The sequence below is a fragment of the Haematobia irritans genome, chromosome 5, assembly GCF_050003625.1.
Source record: "Haematobia irritans isolate KBUSLIRL chromosome 5, ASM5000362v1, whole genome shotgun sequence".
NCBI lineage: Eukaryota > Metazoa > Arthropoda > Insecta > Diptera > Muscidae > Haematobia > Haematobia irritans.
In genome coordinates, this window is record NC_134401.1 from 79,495,485 (window position 1) to 79,516,560 (window position 21,076).

The 21,076-nt window shown below is 36.1% G+C and overlaps 1 protein-coding gene and 1 long non-coding RNA gene across 2 annotated transcripts in view; one reads left to right on the forward strand and one right to left on the reverse strand.

Moving 5' to 3' along the window:
• The window catches only part of LOC142240514 (integrin alpha-PS3-like), a 34,378-nt gene extending 31,902 nt beyond the window's left edge, over positions 1-2,476 (forward strand). The window contains exons 8-9 of the mRNA XM_075312210.1: positions 1,369-1,606; positions 1,669-2,476. Of these exons, the coding sequence (XP_075168325.1) occupies positions 1,369-1,606; positions 1,669-2,279 (849 nt within the window). The 3' untranslated portion in view covers positions 2,280-2,476. The remainder of the gene's footprint in view (positions 1-1,368; positions 1,607-1,668) is intronic.
• Positions 2,477-19,335: 16,859 nt separating this feature from the next.
• On the reverse strand, positions 19,336-20,852 carry LOC142240189 (uncharacterized). The gene is made up of 2 exons (XR_012723186.1): positions 19,563-20,852; positions 19,336-19,482 (listed from the first exon to the last, which is right to left on the reverse strand). It is a non-coding gene; the product is annotated as an uncharacterized LOC142240189 (long non-coding RNA).
• Between the last annotated feature and the right edge of the window lie 224 nt (positions 20,853-21,076).

Consider the following 21,076-nt stretch of genomic DNA (forward strand, 5'->3'; position numbering starts at 1 on the left):
AATTTGACACGCATAGCAACAATGCTAATTCTACTCCCTGTGCAAAATTTCAACTAAATGTGAGTTAAAAATTGGCCTCTGTGCTCATATGAGTGTAAATCGGCCGAAAGCCTCTGTGGTCATATGAGTGTAAATCGGCCGAAAGCTATATATTGGAGCTATATCTAAATCTGAACCGATTTCAACCAAATTTGGCACGCATAGCAAAACTGTGCTAATTCTACTCCCTGTGCAAAATTTCAACTAAATCGGAGCAAAAAATTGGTCTCTGTGGTCATATGAGTGTAAATCGGGCGAAAGCTATATATGGGAGCTATATCTAAATCTGAACCGATTTCTACCAAATTTGGCACGCTTAGCTACAAAGATAATTCTACTCCCTGTGCAAAATTTCAACCAAATTGGGGTAAAACTCTGGCTTCTGGGACCGTATTAGTCCATATCGGGCGAAAGATATATATGGGAGCTATATCTAAATCTGAACCGATTTCAATAAAATTTGGCACACTTGACTATAGTACTAATTGTTCTTCTTGTGCAAAATGTTAAGCAAATTAGGTTAAAACTCTGGCTTCTGGGGCCATATAAGTCCATATCGGGCGAAATATATATATGGGAGCTATATCTAAATCTGAACCGATTTCTTCCAAAATCAATAGGGATCTATTCTGAGCCAAAACACATACTTGTGCCAAGTTTGAAGTCGACTGGACTAAAACTGCGACCTAGACTTTGATTACAAAAATGTATTCACGGACAGACGGACATCGCTATATCAGGAGCCCACCCTGAGCATTTTTGCCAAAGACACCATGTGCCTCCTTCTGGGTGTTGCAAACATATGCACTAACTTATAATACCCTGTTCCACAGTGTGGAGCAGGGTATAAAAACACGTTGTGTTTTCCCCAATGTACGTACGTACAAAAATACATATCGTACATTTTAAACGTTTACTCACACTACGCTAAGTACTAGCTAAATTTGAAATTACCTACACAGTGTAATTTCAAAGTTACACACTTTGAAATTACAAGTAATATTTTATTCGGAGCGGAGCGGTTTTTCATTTGGAAACCGCTCCGCTCCCGCTCCGCTCCGGATTTTAGAAATGCCGCTCCCGCTCCGGCAAAAAAAGGGCTTGCTCCGCTCCGCTCCGGATCCCTGGATAAAACATAATATTTTTGCAGTACAAACAATTTTTTGTTTGAACAAATTCTGAAATATATAGGCTTGAAGCAGAATATATTACAGAGGCAATTTTTGTGAAAGTGTACTTATTTTTATTTGTATTTTCGTTTCTACTACCACTTTCTTAATGAGTACAGTGGGTCACTATTTAACTAATTCTAAACCCTCCAATTCTTAGATAAAAAGCAGCGGACCTAGTACTATCAGTGCTGTGCAGATCGTATTCGACATACCTGTAAATTACACAATTGCTGGTACCACACAATCCCTTTCCATTGTGGATGACAAGAGTATTTCTATGCGTGCAATTTATGATTCTCAAATGAAGGATGTTCTATTCTTTCAAAATAACACTCAGATATTTCTGTCCGATGATGAAGGTGATGAATATGTCAATGAGGAGGGAATATCAGAAGGTACGAAAATTCGCTGTAACACATTTCATATATCATGAAAATTAAAATAAATATATTTCCAGGATCCAATGACACTTCTTCAACATTCGAGTCGAGAAGTCGAAGAGATGCTGTTCTTTCAAAACTCGCAGAAGCTGAAAGTAATTCTATGACTAATTCTCAAAACGATGACTCATTAAGTGACGACTTGAAGGGAACATTACCCCTGAATCGTACAATTGTTGTAAGCTGCAACAATACGGCAGCAGTGCAATGTGTTCGAGCTGTCATCACGTTATACGATTTCAAACCAGAGATGCCTCTAGATGTAGCCATGAAATATGAAGTTAATATGAAGGCCATAGCCAATGTCCTAAACAAACATTGGGAATTCCTTGTCCTTCAAGTTGCTGCAGATGTAAGATCGCTAAACAATGCGTCAAGTTCTACTTTGGTCGTGACAAGGAAAATTCAAAATAATATTGTCTCAAAGCATCAACTCTACGGCACACCCACTTGGATATATATTCTAGGTGCACTTGGAGGTCTCTTGGTTTTAGTTATAATAACCTACATCCTCTACAAGATTGGCTTTTTCAAACGCACCAAAAGAGAGGAAATGGAGAGATTGATACTACATGCAAAACTAACAAAACATGTGGATAATGAAGAGTGTGCTTTGTACGAGGAGTAGGAGTATTAATCAAATCATAAAATTATAGTAATTAATCTAATGAATAATATACACAAATATTTTCAAATGTGGGCTCACCAATGGGTGAACACCATGGTCAAAATATATTATAGTAATAACATCCAGAATGTTATTACTATAATACCAAAATAGTGATAGAAGGCATCAATAAATTTGAATTAAAAAAAAAAAATAAATCTAAAGCCTTTTTTGCAATTTTGCAAAAGCGCATTTATGATTTATCGGGGCATAGATATGAATTAGAGGTAAAGATAAGTCTGAGGCATTTTTACAAATTTTCCGACTTAGTAGTGGTGATTTTATAAGGAAATAAGCTAGATCTCGTCAAGATAGGTGGTAGATTGTGGGCTGTTGGACAATATTTGGCATATTTGTGGAATTCGGAGGCTTAACTTAATCTTAACCGATTCTTGGAAAGTAATAGTGATCGAAATCGGTGCATTTATCCAGAATGTTAAATATACTCCCTATGTCAAATATCAAGTCAATGGGATTAAATCTCGGGGGCAAAGTTTGGGTATCCGATTTTGAACAAATTTGACACACAGTGCAAAATTTCAGAATATTAGGCCTCCGCTTTCAAGGCCTTCAACATTTCACTGAAAGCTGCATGCCCTAGAGGGAAGCCAAGGGGGGAAAATCGACCACCATGAAATATGAGGAAATCGTGCAGGAAGCTCTTTAACAAAGCAAAGTCCACCAGAGCTCCTGTGGATTGGGACGCTTACCAGAAGAATCTGAGAGGATACAAGCGAGAACTGAGAAAGGCTCAGCATAACTCTTGGAATGATTACTGCAGCAGCATTGAGTATACGTCCGAAGCTTCCAGACTACGAAAGGTGCTAGCATCCAAGAACTCCGCTCCAGGTTTCATTAAAACATCGGAGGGCAATTGCACAACGTCCAGTGAGGAGACGCTGGAGGTACTATTGGACACACATTTTCCCGGAAATCAGACGGTTGTACCATGTACTGGTGGTGCCACAGTGGCTCAGCGGTCGTTTCCTATCGAGGATATTGTATCGGAATCTAGAATAAAATGGGCGTTAAATAGCATTGGACCATTCAAATCCCCCGGACCTGATGGAATTACTCCGGCGGAGTTACAAGCTGTAACTGACAAAATTATCCCCTGGTTGTCGGTGATATATAAAGGATGTATCAACTTAACATATATCCCAGGAAAGTGGAGGGAAACAAAAGTCGTTTTCATACCTAAAGCGGGAAAAGCCTCCCACTCGAATGCGAAGGATTTCCGACCAATCAGCTTATCATCATTCCTACTTAAGACTCTGGAGAGGATGATAGATATTTATCTTAGAACTAGCGTCGATTCAAGTTTGTTCTCGAAACGACAGCATGCATACTCGAAGGGCAGGTCTACTGAGACCGCATTACATGAACTAGTCAACTTTATTGAAAGCTCACTATCTGTCAAAGAATACACAATCGTGACGTTTCTAGACATCGAAGGGGCGTTCAATAATGTCCATCCGAGCTCGATATTAAATGGACTGACAACTCTGAATGTTGATCCCCGTATACTTAGGCTGTTAGACGAACTTCTAAGGAAGAGACGCATTTCGGCCACACTAGGACAAGCAAACATACTAAGGTATTTGAACAGAGGCACTCCCCAAAGAGGAGTTCTATCACCTCTTCTTTGGAATGTTGCTATAAATAACCTTCTGGTTACCTTAGAAAAAGAAAGGATAAAATTGGTGGCATACGCAGATGATGTGGCTCTGGTAGTCAGGGAAAAATTCCCATCCACAATCAGAGATATTATTCAGAGGGCCCTCCGGATGACTGAGAAATGGGAGACAATGGTCTTGGGGTAAATCCTGCAAAGACAGAATTAGTCATGTACTGCAATGATCGCAAAACTCCCACGGTTAGGCCCATTTCCTTAGGGGGTATTGAAATTCCCTTTGGCGAGTGTGCAAAATACCTTGGCGTTATTTTGGACAGGAAGCTGAACTTTAAGCTTAATATTGAAGAAAGGGCGAGAAAAGCAACGGTAGCTTTATACTCGTCCAAAAAGGCAATAGGGAAAAAGTGGGGACTAAAACCAAAAATTGGCATGCTTGTGTAGCTCAGGTGCATTCAGCAAGACAGGAACAAATTCCCTTAATGTCATACTGCATCTATTGCCTTTAGACGTTTTGGCCAAACGGTCAGCTGCAACAACGGCTGTGCGGTTGCGCGAGCTATCGCTGTGGTCGGAAAAAAGTTACGGTCACAGTTCGGTACTCAAAATAATGGCAGATGTGCCTAACGTGGTGGATTACACTTTGGCGAGACCACTTTTTGACAAAAAGTTTGAGACTCTAATTCTCAACAGTGAGGCGTGGTGTACACGGACCCCGGGAAATAAAAGATATATAGATTTCTAAACTGATGACTCCAAATTGGATGGACAAGTGGGTTTCGGAGTATATTCTAAAGATCTGGAACTTCGAATAGCGAAAAGATTACCTGATCACTGTAGTGTTTTCAGACTGAAATATTAGCAATAACACGCACAGAAAAAACATTTTTGGAGATGGTTGCCGCATCCATTTAATGCTTATCTAGAGCATGTAATTGCCGCGACAACCATGTATTTTGTCTTTGTAAAAATAGTTTTCGAGCGGAGAAAAATGTATGGTGGCAATAAGCATTTGAATGGTTCTCAAATACCGCAAACATGTTCTATCATTTAAATGATAGAATTTGAGACCATTAAATGGTCGGGAAAATCATGTACCTGACCATTCAATTTTTTTACTTTTTTACAGGGAAAAAAGTATTTTTATAGGTTAAGTATAGACATATCTAGTACCACTACATGACCATAAAGACCATTTACATTTTTTGCGTGACCATTTAATTTTTTAACTTTTTTGCAGCGAAAAGAAATTTATCAAAACATTGAACAGGTACACACGATTTTCATTTTGAGCGTCAGTCGTGTGTTGATTGTTTCTTGGAATGGACGGAGAATACGGATTTACTGTGTTTTGTGTTAATTTATTTATTCAGAAGTGGCACGTGGTTTTACGGTAAAGGAAGTGTAATTGAAAAAATGTATCTGTTTTGTTCTGCATTTTGCTATGTGATATCATTTATTTTTATTTGCAGTTACATGATGTCTGCGTTTGTACATTTGATGGGCACGATGTAAATATGGAATAATTACTTATTGTTGAAATTGAAAAATGAGTGTGTAAAAATATGTGATGTTTGCTTGAACGGCATTATAAATACAAATAAGCAATGAATTAGTTTATAAATAAATAAAAACAAATAAAGTTAATTTTGTGTTTTTTCTCAAGTGGCGTCCTTTTTTCGACGATGAAAAAAGTTTTTTTATAAAGATCAAAACATTTTAGGTTAACATTTTAAATCGTGACCATTGTATTTTCATTCAAACAAAATTCTTTTTATCAATATAATAACATTTTAGATGAGGACAATTATATTTTTCTTAGAACCATGTGCACTGAGCCAACATGGTTGCAGGTGAACATGTTACAGGGTGGCCGCAAAAATAGCTCCTATCATATTATTTTGCTCTTCAAATATGATTGTGACAATCATGTTTCTTCTCTACGTGAAGAGAAGTGATGAATTGGCTGAGAAGTAATGCTCCAAGCAATATTGGCATTAATATATACTCAGACAGTCAACCTGCAATAAAATCCTTGGACTCTGTGTTCCTCAACTCGAAAACGGCCATCGACTGCCGCAAATATCTCAATGAGATGGCTGAGCAGCACAATATTCACCTAATATGGGTGCCTGGCCATACGAACATACCGGGGAACTGCGAAACAGATGAGCTAGCAAGGCTAGTAACTACCATACATATTCCAGGGGAACTAGAATCTGTTGGTATGCCTCTGACTACCTGCAAGCTCTTACTGCGTGCGAAGGCTGTCATGATGGAAAATGTTCGATGGGAGAATTGCAAGGGTTGTAACGACACCAAGCAAATATGGCCCCATTTAAACTTAAACCGCACACTATATATGCTAATGTTCTCGAGACGCCAGATATCACTCCTGATATCTGCTATAACGGGCCGAAGTATAATGACTATTGTATGAGCTGTCATGATGCGGAGGAAAAGGAATCAATAAAGCACCTCTTGTGTGAGTGTCCTGCATTTTGTGTAAAGCGTAAGCAAATTTTAAGGGCATATAGCTTCAGATTACTGGCAGACCTGGAAATCGTTAACTTAAGCAGTCTGCTAATGTTTTTGGAACAATCTGGTTGGTTCAATAGTAGAAAATAATCGAGAAGATTCTGCGGTTAAAACTAGAAGTGCCCATATGTAATAGGTACTTTTAACATAGTTAATGTGGTATCACAATGGACTGAATAGTCTAGGTGAGCCTGAATCTTAATCGGGCTGCCACTTTAACCTAACCTAACCTTGGCCTCCGTGGTCATATAAAACTATATATATACTATACAACACTATAAATGATGGCCTCTGTGGTCATATGAGTGCACTCATTTAAATGTAAATTTGTGGGAAGATATGTTTTGGAGCTATATCTAAATTTGAACAAATTCCAAACAAATTTGGCCACATTACCACATTATCAATTGTACTCCTTGTGCAAAATGTATAGCAGAGCAAACGAAATAAAAAGAAAATATCATCGCATTTCATTAAAACTAGTATTTGTTTTTCAGAGCGGAGTGGTTTTTCATTTGGAAAACGCTCCGCTCCCGTTCCGAATCCCTGTTTAGAAGTAAGGTTCATAAATTCATAAATAAATATATTCACCGAAAAAACTATCACCAAAATATTTCCAGTTAAAAAAGTAATTGAACCTGAAAATTTTTTCAATTAATAAATTAATCGATACAATTAACTTTTTAATCAAGATAGAAACAATAAGTCAATGATTGAAAATTTTAAAAGTTTTAATTAAAAAGTTAATTGATACAATTAATTTTTAATGGAATTCGGAAGACTAAATTGATGAATATTTTTTAAATTTTTATTTAAAAATTTATTTCAAACAATCAATTGTTAATCAAACTAAAACCACTAATCCAATTCAGAAAGTAATTGTAAATTGTTACCTAAAAAATTAATTGAGTTTTATAATCAACTTCAATTAAATTTTTAATTGAATCAATAAAAAATTAATTTAAATTTGCTAATGAAAACAATTTTTTTATCTTGTATATTTTTATGCCCAATTAAAACTATGATTGATACTATCATTTTCGTGATTGAAAACATTTCAATTACTAAATTAATTGGATCCATTAAATTGTGATTGTGATGTTTTTTTGTGATGGAACCGAACTTCCAGTTTCATCTCTCGAGCATTTAAGGGACGATCACCGGGATCCTCGTTTTGTGTTTCGAAATCTTGATCTTATTGCTCGACTTAAAAATGGGTACGATAACATGAAACAAAATGTTGCTTGACTAAGGTCAACTTGGCTTTTATAATTCTTTAAAATGTTTTGTCTTTTTGCAACTTCACTACAAAGCAAAACAGTGTTCAAAAATAAATCATGCCCTTGAACACTTTTCTTTAAAGATAATTTTACTTGAATCTTAGAGGAGAAAATAGCAGAAAAGACAATTAAATTAAATTTTTTTCTTTGTATCAATTACGCAAAACTCAAATTTAAAAGAGAAATTTGTCTTAAAGGTATCCTTAATTTAATTTTCCGCTTCTTTGGCTCGGAATCAATACCAAAATCATAAGTGTAAAGTGCAATTAAAAAATTATTACACAGAAAGGCAACGGTGTACCTCGCCTATTCATGGTAGGCATATTTTCATGCAGTACCATCAAAATTACCCAGAGACAAAAATACTCTGAAACAACAGTATTCGCAATCGACTTTTTTGAAGCATGACAAATTTTTGATATTTTCGTATGAATTTAACTTTGGCCCAGTGTTGCCAGGAATTTTTTCACGTTTGGGGGGTGTTTTAGGGGTAACATTTATATACACCCTCAAAAAAAATCGCTTCTTTAACATATGTTCCAAACATATTTTGCAGGAAGCACATATATTATTGGATACTGCCGAAATATTAATATGTTTGTTTTATGTGAACATATTATATGTTTGGAAGCATTTTGAGCCCAAAAATTTTATATACTTGGAAGAATTTTTCCCAAAGACGATTGTGCTCATTCCCTAACATACTCGTAATTTCCACGAAATATTTTAGTTCTTGGCACCTTTTTCTGTAATACAAATAATGTTGAAGAAATTATTCACTAATGTTATGTTTGCACGAGCCCATGCAAACATAACATTAGTTAACAGAAACATACATTTCTTTGCCACGTGGAGCAGTGGTTAGCATGTCTGCCTTGCATGCAAAGGGTCGTGGGTTCAATCCCTGCTCCTACCGAACACTTTTTTTTTAATTTACACATTTATATTTATACTATATTAAATTTTTATAATGAAACTTCGAAATGTGGGTTATTAAAGATTTATAGTCAGTAACAGTGCTCGACATAAACGAAATTGACTGATTTTTGGATAAAATATTATTTTTTATTGCAAAAATAACAATTTTGTAACAAAAAACTTTTTTTGGTACAAAACTTTAAAATTTGGAAGGAATTCAAAAACTAACAAAAGAAGAACGTGGAGTCGAGTATAAACATACATAAATAATTTTATAATATAAACATAAATTTATTTAGGCGTGAACAGTTTTTTACTAGCATTTAACACCATCGGTCTAAAATGCCTTTTATTTTTCTTTAATAATTAATTCATTTTAAAGAAAATAAACTTTTTAAATTGTTTTAGCTGCAAAACTCGAACTTAATGCCCGCTTTTATATTTCATGGTGTCCGTCAACTCCTCGTGGACTACTTATTAATAAAGATGAACTAAACTTTGTTTTTATAAATTTTACTGTGTAATTTTTCACTATTTCCTCCTTATTTCATTTTACTGTCCCAACTCTAAAAAGAGTATAGTGCCCTTTCGTTATTTTTATGAAGACCCCTGATTTCTTTTAACGAACCAAGAAAAAAATTGTGCCCATAATGCCAAAATGATAAACAAAACACATGTCCACACATACATAAAATGCTGCTCTCAAGGCGAAAACATATGCTGTTTGTTTTTCAAATGTCTATTCTCTTGGTTCCGAATGTCCATTCTCTTTATTCAAATTAAATAATATTTAGACTTAAGCATATCAAATTTTTGGCCTTATCATAAAACAGTTTTCCGAAACAACATACAAGCGGTTTCACAGAAATTGTTCTCTTTTGATTCTTTCGCTCTGTTATGTTGATATCTTTTGTCAACTCTCCCGGTTTCCATCTCTATTTCTTTCTCTATACTCTCTCTGTCGCTTTGAATAAAATATCACAACATATATATGTTTAGTCGAAATTTGTAAATTTATATATGTTTGCATTCACACATATGATTTTTATGAAACATTCATGTCCCAAACATAATATATTCTAACATATTAACATAGATGTCCCAAACATTTAGTGTTAGTTTAGGAACATTACATGTTTGCACTTAAATATATTGTGTTTTAAAATTGTGCCCGAAACACATTTTGTTTATATCGGAACATATGAAAAACATATTTTTCTAAGAGTGTAGGGTTAAAAAATGTCGTACATTTCTCCACCAAATTCTGAACAATTCTGCAATGAATTGGGTGAAAAACAGACGGGGAATGTCAATCCGAGATTCTAAATATAAGCAATATTGCATTAGCATTTTAAGAGTTAATTATTATTTTAAGCATGGGTGTCAAATTTTTATACCTACAAGGGAAAGGATTACATTATTTACATTCCAGAATTTGAACACTGGAACTGCAGAATATGTAGCAATTTGTTATATATTTACTGAATTTTATTTTTGTTTATTTTTCTACTTTATTTTGAATAGTGTTGTTTTAACTACGTTTTAAATTAAATTTTTTGAAGTTTATCACTACAGGAGTTTTTCTTAATATTTGTATGGAAGGCTCAAACAACTCCTGGCAACACTGCTTTGGCTTATCATAGCTGGGAATTCTAAATTCTTTACTCTAGTTTAGTTAAGAGGTTTTTTATTCTTTCTGGAAAGGGATTTTTCTCGGACCGTTTGTACCACAGCACTACGGGCGGAAATTGAAAATTTGCGGCAAAAATTATTTACAATCAATCTAGTATCTCCAAACATGGTATATGTGTATTTCTTATCAAAATAAAATGTTACCAACACACCTTATCCCAGGTGTGTCACTACACTGAAAAAACAGTGAACCAACCAGGAAAGATAACTTTCGATTAATTTTAGAAAATTTGGAACTTTTTTAGAAAATTTTAACTAAACGGTATTACTAGCGCTGACATCACTCCGATATGGCAAAAATAAGTAAATATTTTTCGACAAATTCAAAAAATTTATTAGACATAACTAAATTTTTTCAGTAGTTAAAGAAAATTTGGTAGTTTTAAGAGAAATCTTGGAGTTCAAAATTGCAAGAATGTCTTTAGTGACATACGAAGTTCACGATGGACACATTTTTGGTAAAATTTACAAATTTAAAGAAATAGTGAACTATTTTGTAAGAAATACGAAATTAGGAAATCTTTATGCTTTATTTGTGTATAACTTTTTCCCGTATTTTAGTTAATTTAACTAACATACGCAAAAAATTATTTGACTAAAATAAACTTTTTCCAAACATAATGATTCTATGAACTAATATAAAGTTAATATGGCTTTAGTGAAATAGAGAGTTCACTTTTTTTTTGAGTGTATAGAGGGGTCGAAATTTTAATTCCACTTCTAATACTATAGAATATACTAATATAGGGGGTTTAATTTATACTTGATAAGGTTCTTTCTTAATAAGGAAAATATCTTTATTAAGAAAGCGCCTTATCCCCAGAACTAGATGTTAATAGTATAAACCAGTTGTCATTTTATTAAATTCATTTTATTAATTAAGATTAAACAAACATTAACCATCAAAATCTCTTTCTCGGCATCTAATTCCGTCCTTCTGTGTTGGTTGTTCGCAGGATTCCGGTCGCAATTATTAGTCGATAAAATTTGGTATAACGTGGTTTCTTGGTAAAAGGACAAATACTGTTGAATTTGGAAAACATTTGATCAAAGTTAGATATAGCCCCCATATGAATGTATCGCCCGATTTCGACAAATGAGATCATACTGCGCTTTTTATACCCTTCACCACTACTGTGGTACAGGGTATAATAAGTTTGTGCATTTGTATGTAACGCCAAGAAGGAGTAATCATAGACCAACCTTTTAGTATACGGATCGGCTTAGAATTAAATTCTGAGTCGATTTAGCGATGTCCGTCTGTCTGTCTGTCCGTCTGTCTGTCCGTCTGTCTGTCTGTCTGTCTGTTGATGTATTTTTGTGTGCAAAGTACAGCTCGCAGTTTTAGTCCGATTGTCCTAAAATTTGGTATAGGGTCCTGTTTCGGCTCAAAGACGATCCCTATTGATTTTGGAAAAAATCGGTTCAGATTTAGATATAGCTGCCATATATATTTTTCACCGATCTGGTCATAATTGGCGTGTATATCAACCGATCTTCCTCAAATTCCGTACATCCGAATATTTTATGAGTCTCGAAAAACTTGCAAAATATCAGCAAAATCGGTTCAGATTTAGATATAGCTCCCATATATAGCTTTCGCCCGATTTACACTCATTTGCCCACAGAGGCCAATTTTTTGCTCCGATTTAGTTGAAATTTTGCATAGGGAGTAGAATTAGCATTGTAACTATGCGTGCCAAATTTGCTTGAAATCGGTTCAGATTTGGATATATCTCCCATATAAAGCTTTCGCCCGATTTACACTCATATGACCACAGAGGCCAATTTTTAACTCCGATTTAGTTGAAATTTTGCACAGGGAGTAGAATTAGCATTGTAGCTATGCGTGCCAAATTTGGTTGAAATCGGTTCAGATTTAGATATAGCTCCCATATATATGTTTTTCTGATTTCGACAAAAATGGTCAAAATACCAACATTTTCTTTGTAAAATCGCCACTGCTTAGTCGAAAAGTTGTAAAAATGACTATAATTTTCCTAAACTTCTAATACATATATATCGAGCGATAAATCATAAATAAACTTTTTCGAAGTTTCCTTAAAATTGCTTCAGATTTAAACGTTTCCCATATTTTTTTACTAACATTGTGTTCCACCCTACACCCTCAAAAAAATCGCTTCTTTAACATATGTTCCAAACATATTTTGCAGGAAGCACATATATTATTGGATACTGCCGAAACATTAATATGTTTGTTTTATGTGAACATATTATATGTTTGGAAGCATTTTGAGCCCAAAAATATTATATGCTTGGAAGAATTTTTCCCAAAGACGATTGTGCTCATTCCCTAACATACTCGTTATTTTCACTTCCACGAAATATTTTAATTCTTGGCACCTTTTTCTGTAATACAAATAATGTTGAAGAAATTATTCACTTTTATAATTTTTTTAAATTTTACCTTTCGCCTGCACGGAGAATCGAACCGAGTACCATACAGTTTGTAAGCCAACACACTATCCACTGGGCTACGTAGCTGTCATGGTCACCAGCAGATAATTATCGTTATAAGTTACATTTATATAGCATAGTTTGCAGCGCCCACGAGCCCATGCAAACATAACATTATTTAACAGAAACATACATTTGTTTGCCACGTGGAGCAGTGGTTAGCATGTCTGCCTTGCATGCAAAGGGTCGTGGGTTCAATCCCTGCTCCGACCGAACACTTTTTTTTTTTTTTTTTAATTTACACATTTATATTTATACAATTAAATGTTTATAATGAAACTTCGAAATGTGGGTTATTAAAGATTTATAGTCATTAACAGTGCTTGATATAAACGAAATTGACTGATTTTTGGATAAAATATTATTTTTTTATTGCAAAAATAACAATTTTGTAACAAAAAACTGTTTTTGGTACAAAACTTTAAAATTTGGAAGGGATTCAAAAACTAACAAAAGAAGAACGTGGAGTCGAGTATAAACATACATAAATAATTTTATAATATAAACATAAATTTATTTAGGCGTGAACAGTTTTTTACTAGCATTTAACACCATCGGTCTAAAATGCCTTTTATTTTTCTTTAATAATTAATTCATTTTAAAGAAAATAAACTTTTTAAATTGTTTTAGCTGCAAAACTCGAACTTAATGCCCGCTTTTATATTTGAAGGTGTCCGTCAACTCCTCTTGGACTACTTATTAATAAAGAGGAACTAAACTTTGTTTTTATACATTTTACTGTGTACTTTTTCACTATTTCCTCCTTATTTCATTTTACTGTCCCAACTCTAAAAAGAGTATAGTGCCCTTTCGTTATTTTTATGAAGACCCCTGATTTCTTTTAACGAACCAAGAAAAAAATTGTGCCCATAATGCCAAAATGATAAACAAAACACATGTCCACATACATAAAATGCTGCTCTCAAGGCGAAAACACAGGCTTTTTTTTCAAATGTCTATTCTCTTGGTTCCGAATGTCCATTCTCTTTATTCAAATTAAATAATATTTAGACTTAGCATATCAAATTTTTGGCCTTATCATAAAACAGTTTTCCGAAACAACATACCAGCGGTTTCACAGAAATTATTCTCTTTTGATTCTTCCGCTGTGTTATGTTGATATCTTTCGTCAACTCTCCCGGTTTCCATCTCTATTTCTTTCTCTATACTCTCTCTGTCGCTTTGGATAAAATATCACAACATATGTATGTTTAGTCGAAATTTGTAAATTTATATATGTTTGCATTCACACATATGATTTTTATGAAACATTTATGCTCCAAACATAATATATTCTAACATATTAACATAGATGTCCCAAACATTTAGTGTTAGTTTAGGAACATTACATGTTTGCACTTAAATATATTGTGTTTTAAAATTGTGCCCGAAACACACTTTGTTTATATCGGAACATATGAAAAACATATTTTTCTAAGAGTGTAGTGCATTAGCCGACTTAAATTTTGAGTCTATAGATTTTGTAGAAGTCTATCAAATTCTTCCAGATCGAGTGATATTTAAATGTATGTATTTGGGACAAACCTTTATATATAGCCCCCAACCCATTTGACGGATGTGATATGGTATCGAAAATTTAGATCTACATAGTGGTGCAGGGTATAATATAGTCGGCCCCGCCCGACTTTAGACTTTCCTTACTGGTTTTACTTCCCGATTGTCTTCAAATTTAACACAAAGTAATAATTTTGTATGGTACCCTTAAAGTATGCAAACTTTCATCAAATTCGGTTCAGATTTAGATATAGCTCCCATATATATGTATCGCCGATTTTCCCAAATTTAACCTTATTTATTAATCGATGTTACTCAAATTTGGCAGAATATAATCTTCTATAGTTCTAACTATACCTGCCAAAAATCATCGAAATCGGATTTAGATATAACTCCCATTATATGTATCGCCTAATTTTCTCAATTTTGGCCATAAGACCCTTTTTTGGTCCTCTTTTGGCTTTCACACATCCTTTTAATATAATTATTTGTGTTTTAATTAATTTGCTTAATTCTTCGTCAGTTTTATGTGGTATTTTACTTTTCCAGAAGTCAAGATAGCCACCGTGGTGCAATGGTTATTAGCATGCCCGCCTTGCATAAACAAGGTCGTACGTTCGATTCCTGTTATTTCAACCGTCGAACGGAACGGACGTATTTTTTAATAGCGGATAAAATCATCGTAATAAGTACCTACTACGAATTTCAAGTGTGGTGGGATATTAGGCCACCATGCAGAGAAATTCAAAGACATCCACTGGATTGCTAACTTCTGGGCCCAGTGGACGAGTATCGACTGGAGTTATAGATTTGGGCAATGACCAAGAGTTAGGCCCAATTAGTCGACCTGTAGACGGGTCGACAGGTGGCGACAATTTCACAAGTCGGACCTTTTCCAAGGTAACGGCATCAAAAGGAGGTAATCCCTCACGAAAGAGATTCAAAGAACGCAGAAATGCTTTGTTTATCCTAAAGAAATTAGGATCAGTCGACCCAAGCACGTTGTCGGCTAAACAAAGCGATTCCTTAAAATGGGCTCAAGGAATTCTTGAGGCTGGAAAAAGGGAACGATCACCGGATGAGCTGCCATCCTCCAAAAGGGATCAACGATCGTTTGCCTCAGTTGCTAAAGACAGCCTTGTGATGGCTATCATTAATAAAGGAGCATTGGACGGTATGGTTCCAAAGCAAAAATGGGGGGAAATTGAGAATGCTTTGTCTGGCGTCTACTCACAGGTGCTGGAAAAGTTTCCCGGCCCAGATCCTCGACACCAAGAGGCTGGTTGGTATCAAGGACGATTTAAGCTAGTCGCATTTGAGGACCAGAGGTCTATAGAATGTTTTAAAGCTGCTCTGATACTAATTGGTGAAGTTTGGGAAGGAGCTGCTCTAGAGTTAGTCGAGAAGAAAGACATACCGGCTAGACCAAGAGCACATGCGTGGATACCTGCAAACCCTCCAGACCCTGAATCTATTTTAAATAGACTGAAACAATGCAATCCAGATCTTCCAACAGCTGATTGGAAGGTTGGCCGTTTGGATGAAGTGGATGGGCCAAGACGGCATGCAGTGTTTATATTGAACACTCAGTCTTTTGCCACATCTAGCAAAGTCCCAGGGCCGTGTATGTATGGCTTTCATTATATCCAAATGAAGGTGTATAAAAACGATCAGCTAAAGGATTCAGAAATGGACAAGCCTCTGTCTGAATCAGAAGTAAGCGGATCCTCTTGCGAAGTCGAGGGGGATACCAAGACATTTGAAGACATGGATAGATACCGTATGCGTGAGGAGGCTTCTACTGCCTCCAGAACTCACCAAAGTTGAACCTATGGTTATTGCGAGAGTCACCGATATCTCTGAAGAGGACATTCTTGATGACTCGATTGAAGCGGCTGATGTGACGGTTGTTGAAAATCTCGATGGTCCTACGGATCCTCCAGATAAATCTTCATCATTGTAAGGCTGCATGTGCTGCCTTAAAAGTTCTCCTGATGAAAGGGGACATAGATATAGTTCTTATTCAAGAACCATATGTTTATAAAAACAAAATATGTGAATTAAGTACTCCGGGGTTCAAACTATTGCAGTATAGTGGTAATGATGTAAATCGAGCCTGTATAATTGCTAAAAACGAGCTCAACTTGTTTCTGCTTCCTTCAATGTGCAATACAGACACTGTCGTTGCCAGTTTAGAAATAGCCAAATGCAAATATTGGGTATCTTCGGTCTACATGAGACATGACAGGGAGATGCCTCCATATGCCGTTAAGACCTTAGTGGAGGAGTCACGGAAAACAAAGACGAAACTCATTATGGGATGCGATGCGAATGCACATCATAGTATATGGGGAAGTAGTGATACTAATGCAAGGGGAGAGTCGCTAATAGAGTTTATTTTGCGTACTAATCTGGTAGTTTGCAACAAGGGAGATGTCCCAACCTTTGTCACTAAAAACAGGCAAGAGGTTTTGGACATCACCTTGGCCTCGCAAGAACTGAATGAAATGATATCTGAGTGGCAGGTTTTAAGTGAACACAGCTTCTCAGATCATCGCTACATCAGTTTCAAATTTGATGTTCATATCACCAAGATCATATTTCCGCCAAATGTTAGGAAAGCTGACTGGAATAGGTATAGGGAATCGTTCAATATGATGATACCGGAAATAACAGAGACAAATATGAGAAATGTGCAAGATATCGAATACGCAGTGGGGCGGATTACTAAGGCCTTCAACATCTCACTGAAAGCTGCATGCCCTAGAGGAAAGCCAAGGGGGAAACATCGACCACCATGGTGGTCTACGGAATTAAGTAATATGAGAAATCCTGCAGGAAGCTCTTTAACAAGGCAAAGTCCACCAGAGCTTCTGAGGACTGGGACGCTTACAAGAAGATTCTGAGAGGATACAAGCGAGAACTGAGAAAGGCTCAGCATAACTCTTGGAATGATTACTGCAGCAGTATTGAGAATACGTCCGAGGCTTCCAGATTACGGAAGGTTCTAGCATCCACCAACTCCGCTCCAGGTTTCATTAAAACATCGGAGGGCAATTGGACAACGTCCAGTGAGGAGACGCTGGAGGTACTATTGGACACACATTTTCCTGGAAATCAGACGGTTGAACCATGTACTGGCGGTGCCACAGTTGCTCAGCGGTCGTTTCCTGTCGAGGAAATTGTATCGGAAACTAGAATAAGATGGGCGCTAAATAGCTTTGGACCATTCAAATCCCCTGGACCTGATGGAATTACTCCGGCGGAGTTACAAGCTGTAACTGACAAAATTATCCCCTGGTTGTCGGTGATATATAAAGGATGTATCAACTTATCATATATCCCAGGAAAGTGGAGGGAAACAAAAGTCGTCTTCATACCTAAAGCGGGAAAAGCCTCTCACTCGAGGGCGAAGGATTTCCGACCAATCAGCTTATCCTCATTCCTACTTAAGACTCTGGAGAGGATGATAGATATTTATCTTAGAACTAGCATCGATTCAAGTTTGTTCTCGAAACGACAGCATGCATACTCGAAGGGCAGGTCTACTGAGACCGCACTACATGAACTAGTCAGCTTTATTGAAAGCTCACTATCTGTCAAAGAATACACAATCGTGGCGTTTCTAGACATCGAAGGGGCGTTCAATAATGTCCATCCGAGCTCGATATTAAATGGACTGACAACTCTGAATGTTGATCCATGTATACTCAGGCTGTTAGACGAACTGCTAATGAAGAGACGTATTTCAGCCACACTAGGACAAGCAAACATACAAAAGTATGTGAACAGAGGCACTCCCCAAGGAGGAGTTCTATCACCTCTTCTTTGGAATGTTGCTATAAATAGCCTTCTGGTTACTCTAGAAAAAGAAAGGATAAAAGTGGTGGCATACGCAGATGATGTAGCTCTGGCAGTCAGGGGAAAATTCCCATCCACAATCAGAGATATTATTCAGAGGGCCCTCCGGATGACTGAAAAATGGGCGAAAGACAATGGTCTTGGGGTAAATCCCGCAAAGACAGAATTAGTCATGTACTGCAAAGATCGCAAAACTCCCACGGTTAGGCCTATTTCCTTAGGGGGTATTGAAATTCCCTTTGGTGATTGTGCAAAATACCTTGGCGTTATTTTGGACAGGAAGCTGAACTTTAAGCTTAATATTGAAGAAAGGGCGAGGAAGGCAACTGTAGCTTTGTACTCGTGCAAAAAGGCAATAGGAAAAAAGTGGGGACTAAAACCAAAAATTGTGCATTGGCTATACACGGCAGTGGTTAGACCTATAATGCTATATGGTGTTGTAGTCTGGTGGCCGGCACTTCAGAAACCGACTGGTTTAGATAAAGTTCAGCGTATGGCGTGTTTGTGTATTTCAGGCGCATTCAGCAAGACAGGAACAAATTCCCTTAATGTCATGCTGCATCTATTGCCTTTAGACATTTTGGCCAAACAGTCAGCTGCAACAACGGCTGTGCGGTTGCGCGAACTATCGCTGTGGTCGGAAAAAGGTTACGGTCACAGTTCTGTCCTCAAAACAATGTCAGATGTGCCTAACGTAGTGGATTACACTTTGGCGAGTCCACTTTTCGACAAAAAGTTTGAGATTCTAATCCCCAACAGTGAGGCGTGGTGCACACTAGATAGGGTCGCGAAAAAAAGTTCATGCAGTCACCCCCCAGTTTTGTAGCATATTTGAAGACAATTTCAGAACACTAAAACTTTTTTTTTTCCGTGCACCCTACGACCCCCCGAAATGCAATTTACTGTACTGTGTCGTCATTTGAAGTCCGATCGAAAAGAAACGCATATCGTTGTTCATGGTTGATCAGGGGCTATATTTCGTGCATTGGTCATTTTTGACTCCGACGTCAAATTTGATTTTTAATTTTTTTATTTCGCTTCGTATACCCCTATGATGCCCATTTCTTATAACCATTATAAAGATCTTATCAAAATATGAAACTTTTGCTTTGGAAGTATTTAATTATATTCATAAACAAAAATGTTACAGAGATTTTAAAAAGTCAATAGGTCACCCTACACCATCAAATAGCTTTTGCTGTGTTGTCATGATATCCGATCGAAACCACATGCACATCGTTATTCACATCTACGAAATTAATTTGAAAGGTATTTAATATACACAAACTGTTTATCTGTAAATTTCTAACCGTATCATTGTATACATACTCGTTGTGTGCACTACGACATTTTCTGCGTTATGCAAAGTTCTTGTGTTTTTGCTTGAACAACTTGAGAGCCTACTGTTTTAAAATCTAACAATCAATCTAACAATAAAAGTAAGTGGTAACGGAATTGTGGAAAATTACGAAGATCGTTATGCTGCTTACACATTGGTTAAATTTCTGCCTTTCAACATCTGACTACGCCGTATTTTTTTTTGCGTTTTCTTGTCATCTTCACAATGGTGAGCAATGTTGTCACATGAGTAAATACTTTAAACAAGAAAATATTAGATTAGATTTGTATTTGATTTGAGTACATTTCATGTTTATTAATTGTACAATTTTATTATGCGGCTAACAACTTTTTAGAATTAATTTATAACAAATCCTGTCTAGAATCAAGTTTACTATGTTGTTGGCGACTTTTAATTTTGGATATTATATAACGCAATCGTTTATCGTCTGTAACATGACTAGTAGATTCATTTTTAACCTGCTTTCTTTAAATATAAAAGGAATTCAATAACTTGATGATTTGTTGGTAATTTAGTTTTGTCGATAACCCGAGCTTCGAATTTCATTTTGTTTTCACTTTTTTCAAATACTATCAACAGCCTTCTCTCACAAAAATATGGACAGACTTAAGAAATCATGTAGCGAAAGTGTTTGTTAGATTTTTTGCTAGAACAATTTGAGAGCCTACTGTTCTCAAATTGTTCTAGCAAAAACACATGCACTTTGCATAACGCTGAAAATGCCATAGTGCACACAACGAGTATGTATACAATGATACGGTTAGAAATTTACAGATAAACAGTTTGTGTGTATTAAATACCTTTCAAATTAATTTCGTAGATATGAATAACGATGTGCATGTGCTTTCGATCGGATATCATGACAACACAGCAAAAGCTATTTGATGGTGTAGGGTGACCTATTGACTTTTTAAAATCTCTGTAACTTTTTTGTTTATGAATATAATTAAATACTTCCAAAGCAAAAGTTTCATATTTTGATAAGATCTTTATAATGGTTATAAGAAATGGGCATAATAGGGGTATACGAAGCGAAATAAAAAAATTAAAAATCAAATTTGACGTCGGAGTCAAAAATGACCAATGCACGAAATATAGCCCCTGATCAACCATGAACAACGATATGCGTTTCTTTTCGATCGGACTTCAAATGACGACACAGCACAGTAAATTGTATTTCGGGGGGTCGTAGGGTGCACGGAAAAACAAAAGTTTTCGTGTTCTGAAATTGTCTTCAAATATGGTACAAAACTGGGGGGTGACTGCATCAACTTTTTTTTTGCCTTAGGCCGTGACCCTACCTAGTGCACACAGACCCCGGGGAATAAAGAATATATAGATTTCTACACTGATGGCTCCAAATTGGATGGACAAGTGGGTTTCGGAGTATATTCTAATGATTTGGAACTTCAAATAGCGAAAAGATTACCTAATCACTGTAGTGTTTTTCAGGCTGAAATATTAGCAATAAGAGAGGTGGCGA